The sequence below is a fragment of the Ictalurus punctatus genome, chromosome 8, assembly GCF_001660625.3.
Source record: "Ictalurus punctatus breed USDA103 chromosome 8, Coco_2.0, whole genome shotgun sequence".
Lineage (NCBI taxonomy): Eukaryota > Metazoa > Chordata > Actinopteri > Siluriformes > Ictaluridae > Ictalurus > Ictalurus punctatus.
This window is the reverse complement of record NC_030423.2, coordinates 205,001-210,000: the sequence shown is the minus strand read 5'-3', so window position 1 is coordinate 210,000 and position 5,000 is coordinate 205,001. Positions and strand designations below refer to the sequence as shown.

General features: G+C 40.7%; 2 protein-coding genes across 5 annotated transcripts in view; one reads left to right on the top strand and one right to left on the bottom strand.

The window, feature by feature from the left end:
- The window catches only part of LOC108269034 (filamin-C), a 35,728-nt gene extending 33,987 nt beyond the window's left edge, over positions 1–1,741 (top strand). For all 4 annotated transcript variants that reach the window (XM_053682255.1, XM_053682254.1, XM_053682253.1 and 1 more), the window contains one exon: positions 250–1,741. In XM_053682255.1, the coding sequence (XP_053538230.1) occupies positions 250–437 (188 nt within the window). In that variant the 3' untranslated portion in view covers positions 438–1,741. The remainder of the gene's footprint in view (positions 1–249) is intronic.
- A 1,350-nt stretch (positions 1,742–3,091) lies between these two features.
- rpl27a (ribosomal protein L27a) overlaps positions 3,092–5,000 on the bottom strand; it is a 1,966-nt gene continuing 57 nt past the window's right edge. The window contains 4 exon segments of the mRNA NM_001200123.1: positions 3,092–3,258; positions 3,881–4,055; positions 4,136–4,211; positions 4,365–4,428. Of these exon segments, the coding sequence (NP_001187052.1) occupies positions 3,130–3,258; positions 3,881–4,055; positions 4,136–4,211; positions 4,365–4,428 (444 nt within the window). The 3' untranslated portion in view covers positions 3,092–3,129.

Genomic DNA, 5,000 nt, shown 5'->3' with positions numbered 1-5,000 from the left:
GTTAGGGTTGAGTTTTGGAATTATAATATGTTGGAAATGTTAATCTAAATAAACCATACTGATAGACACGCCATGCTTAACACCCTTAACCCTGCCCATGACCCCACCTACAACTCCACCCCTTTTTCATTTCACATCAGAGATTCAACGTTGTGTAATTATTAGTATTATTATTCCATTGACACCTTTCTCTGTGTGCGTGCGTGTGTGCGCATGTGCGTGTGTGCGCGTGTGTGTGTGCGTGTGCAGGTACGAACATGCTCATGGTGGGGGTTCACGGTCCGAGGACGCCGTGTGAAGACGTCTACGTGAAGCACCTGGGCAACAAACTGTACAACGTGACGTACACGGTGAAGGAGAAGGGGAACTACATCGTCATCGTGAAATGGGGCGACGAATCCGTGCCAGGAAGTCCCTTCCACATCACTGTGCCCTAAAACATAGTGCCCTAGATTATAGTGCCCTAGATCCTAAACCACCACCACTGGTTCCAAGTGTACTACCTTAAAGAAAAAAAAAAAAAAAAAAAAAAATTAAAAAAGCGCTGAATACTTTTACTTAACATCCTAGCTGCTGAAATCTGGGCTGTGTTCCAATACTGCTTGTAATGCACCCTCGTCCACTTCCCCTTGGTTGTTCCTTTTGCATTGACTCGAGAGCACACTTACTTTGATCAATTCATTATTTAAAAATAGCAGAAGAAACTGTAAAAAGGTGCACGTCCAAAATCAGATCATGTTCACTACGTAGTGCACTATTTTCCAAGTTCCCAAAGAGTAGCTGAGTGCTCAAATATCCCACAATGCACTGCAACAGGTTTGTAGCCGTAACGTCATTAGGTGCAACTACGGCTGTGTTCCAAATCAAGTTTTAAGAACATTCCTGAACTGCAACAGTTTAACTTCTGCAATGTGAGTGAGCCGGGATTACCCATAATGCACTTTACTGTTTGTAGGGGATTGGTAAAGTGCACATTACAGAAATTAAGTTGATTATTTTCCTATAACAGCATGTCCCTGAGTGTTTTATTCCTCTTATACCACAGCAGTTCACCAGCTATTACATTAAAAACATCATATTTTTATCCGTTTATAGTTATACAGAAAACTTCTGTTTATTATCAATGGAGCGTGCGCTGTACACGTCCCCGTGAGTGAGCTGTTACTATAGAAACCATAACGTATTGGAGAGAGCGCGTTAATATAAATCTGCACTACTGTCAGAGCCGCTGTTGTAGAAAACTAATCACCACCTCCTGACCAATCAGAGTCCAGAACTCAGCAGCGCAGTGGTGTAATAATTAAAAATAAAATAATCAGATTATTCTCCATGATTAAGGAACAAAACAAACACGTTGGAAACGTTGGGAATAAAACTGCTGTTCATCGTCACTCCCGCAGTGCATTGTGGGTAAATTCTGCTCTACATTGACTCGACTCCTCAACACACAGCACTTACAGCGTATAAACACTGCAGTGACGCAGGTGATACACACTTCTGAGTGTTTAGGGGACGTGTATGATTGCAGTATTGGAACACAGCCACTTCTGTTTGTTTCCTGTTTCAGCTCCTCCATAAACACATCAGATTAATACAACTATTACTTTTTAAGTGTGTGTGAATGACACATTAAACAGCAATACTGTGTGTGTGTGTGTGTGGGGGGGGTATGGCTTTATCTGTGTGTTCTTGTTCTATTAACCAAACAGTTACAGATTTAATAAAGATCAGAGTTTATGAATTTGCATTAAAATGAGTTTTTATACTTTTCCATGAGCTTGAGCATTAAATTCTGGACGAACTGGATATTAGTGGAGACGCAGCGCCACCGTGTGGTGAAGATCCGCTTTACATCAGTTTACACCCAAACAGTTCAAGTGCTGAGTATTGAAACCTGTCAGCAGTGTTGAACCCTTTCACACACAACTTACTTACACACATCTGCACATTCTTTAATATTTCCTTTTTCACTTACAGTTACATGATGCATGAATTGTGAAATATTTGTATTAGTAAAAGTGTTTATAGTAAAGGGTAAACGGATTGTACACGAGTGAAAAAAGGCTGAAACACTTTTCCCAGAATAATCACAATTTTCTCAAATGTTTTACCTTCAGGTCTAACATATGTTGAAGACACACATTTTAGAAAACAGAATTTCTGAATAAATTGAAATTATACAATTAAGAAAAGTTGCACGATTCAAGAATAAAAAATAATCTTCCTCAAAACAGTATCTTAAAAAACTTTTAAACTGACCTTTACGTACATTTAAACTGACCTTTACGTACAAGGAAAAATCTGAAGAGCTGCAGAAATTCACTTTAATTTACACGATGCTGATTTACAGCTTCTAGATTAATATAAAAATATTTTAAATATAAAGCGCTTTAAACTGATAAGAGCACACACACGATACCCAGAAGTGTCGAGGGTTAAATTCTGCTGTCACTTCACTGATATTTTATATTTCTATACTTTTCTCACCTCTTCAGTTCAGTGTTGTGTGTGCAGCGTGGACGTCGTCCCGGAGCAGCGCTACAGAAATATATACACTCAGGATAGAGATGTTAAATGTATGAATTTATCTCTAATGAGCAGCCAGAGGTGACGGTGGTGAGGAAAAACTCCCCGAGACGATACGAGGAAGAAACCTCGAGAGGAACCGGACTCAGAAGGAAACCCGTCCTCATCTGGGTGACACTGGATAGTGTGATTATAAATAAACACACCCCTTCTGTAAATGTGCTGATACTACATGCTCAAATAGTGCAGTCGTGTAAGCAGGAAATTCATTACAGTTTCTACAGGAAGTCTGTTTTGTTGAACTTCTCCACTGTTCACTGATGGAGACTCGAGTGATGGAGACCTCTTCATGTTTCACACCTCAAAAAAGTTTTTCGAAAGTTTGAGTGAAAAAAAAAAGAAGAGAAATTTATAGAAACTGAATTTCTCTCCCTTCAAAAACTTCCATAATTTTCACCAGTACTGAACAGCTAAAATGTTTTTTTTTGGTGAAAATGATGCAGGAAATAAAATATTCTCCCTAAACACACATTTCAATCTAAAGTCACAACAGACAAAGCATTTTCTTTTAATATAGTTTATTTTGCAAAAACAGCGAGTGTGTTATGCGGTGAGCACACAGGCTCCGCCCGCTTCTTTGATCTTTTCCTCCGCCCGCCGGCTGAAGAATTTGGCCTTGACGATGACGGGCTGTTTGGGGAGTTTACCTTTACCCAGCACCTTAAAGTAACCCTGAAACACACACACACACACACACACACAATTACAGGCTGCTGAACATAAACACTTCACAGACTCTGCGTTGAGGAACTTTATTAGTTTTAAAGGTGTGTAACTGAGCAGGTTTTGTCTGATCCGAGCTTCCGGAAAACACAGAGCTTCTTGGAGTAAAATACACTCACCAGATTGAAAAACAGTTCACCGGAATAATCCGAGTGTAACACGAGAGCGAGCAGAGAGTAAAGACTGGATTATACTGGGATTTAACTACATGTATTCAAGATGGCCACCACACACCTCCTACTGAACCTTAAACATCGCTCCTCATGTTGCCTTCAAACCCACTGAACACAGAGCTCTGGATCTTCTAGATTAGTAAACACTTCGGTCACAATTTGAGATTTGAGACTGAGCTCATTACAATCACGACAACGGCAAAAACATTTTAAAAAGAAACCGAGCTCATCTGCATGTTTGAAAACAAACACCGCACAGCTCCACTTAAACACCTGACAGGAATGTTCTGACTGATGGCCATTTTGTGGACGCAGCATTCAATCCGCCAGACGTACATAAGATCGTGTCCCTACTGGACATCACACACACCGGTGAGAGTGGAGTAGAGTGTACTCACAGCACGGACCACATCGATAATGGGGGCGGGGCCGTCAGGTTTCTGGGCGTGGTTCAGTCGGGTCTGCTCACTGACCAGCGTCCACAGCTTGTCCAGGTTGATGGTGGGGCAGAAGATGGTGTTCCTCTTCAAGTGGTAGTGCCTCATACCCACCTTCCCAAAGTACCCTGGGTGACTGACACACCACACACAGGGTCAAAACACCTTACACACAAATCCCGGGTTAAAATATTCTCTCTATCAGCGATCACTTACTATTTATCGAAGTTGATGCGGTGGTGGTGCATGCCACCAGCATTACCGCGACCTCCAGGGTGTTTTCTGTGCTTACCTACACACACAGGGTCATGAGTAACACAACACACACAAATACATTTACATTACATTTATTCACTTAGCAGATGCTTTTATCCAAAGCAACTTACAAATGAGAATAGATTGATACAAACACGTATTATAGTGTTAACAAAGATGAAACACTCACCCACACGGCCGTGTCCATGGCTCACATGACCACGGAGCTTCCTGGTCTTCGAAGTCCTAGTAGGCTGAAATAAATAAAGTGAACAAATAAAAAGAGCTGTTAATCCGTGATGAGCCGCTACAGTGACGTCATCAACACTCGACCAAAATCTAATTCACTCCGGGATTAAATCTCATGCAGCCCGTTTAGTGCACTAGTCTGACATTAGTGATACAGCCACTCTGTAAAGTCTGATCTAATGTAGAAATAAATCCATCCTAATGCACGAGTTTAAAATAAACCATAAAGTTCCACATTTAATCATAAACACGACCGGTTTCCGATCGAAAGGCTTCACTCTTCAACAGTAACATGTAGCTGGCGAGCTAACCAGAACCTAAACACAACCCCCGACTAATTAACACGTTCAAACTGCATGTGATTATTATATTAAACTGAGAATTATAGATGTATTTTACAAAACTCTTAAGAGGCAGCAGGTACACGCCACACCGCCGAGTCACAGAGTCAATACAAAATTAAGAGTATCGTATTTAAATCGAATAAATACCACCCGGACACAAACACACACAAAATAAATATCAGTATATCAAAGTTTTATGTGTGATTTCTGCTCATTGAACACAGGATTGATAC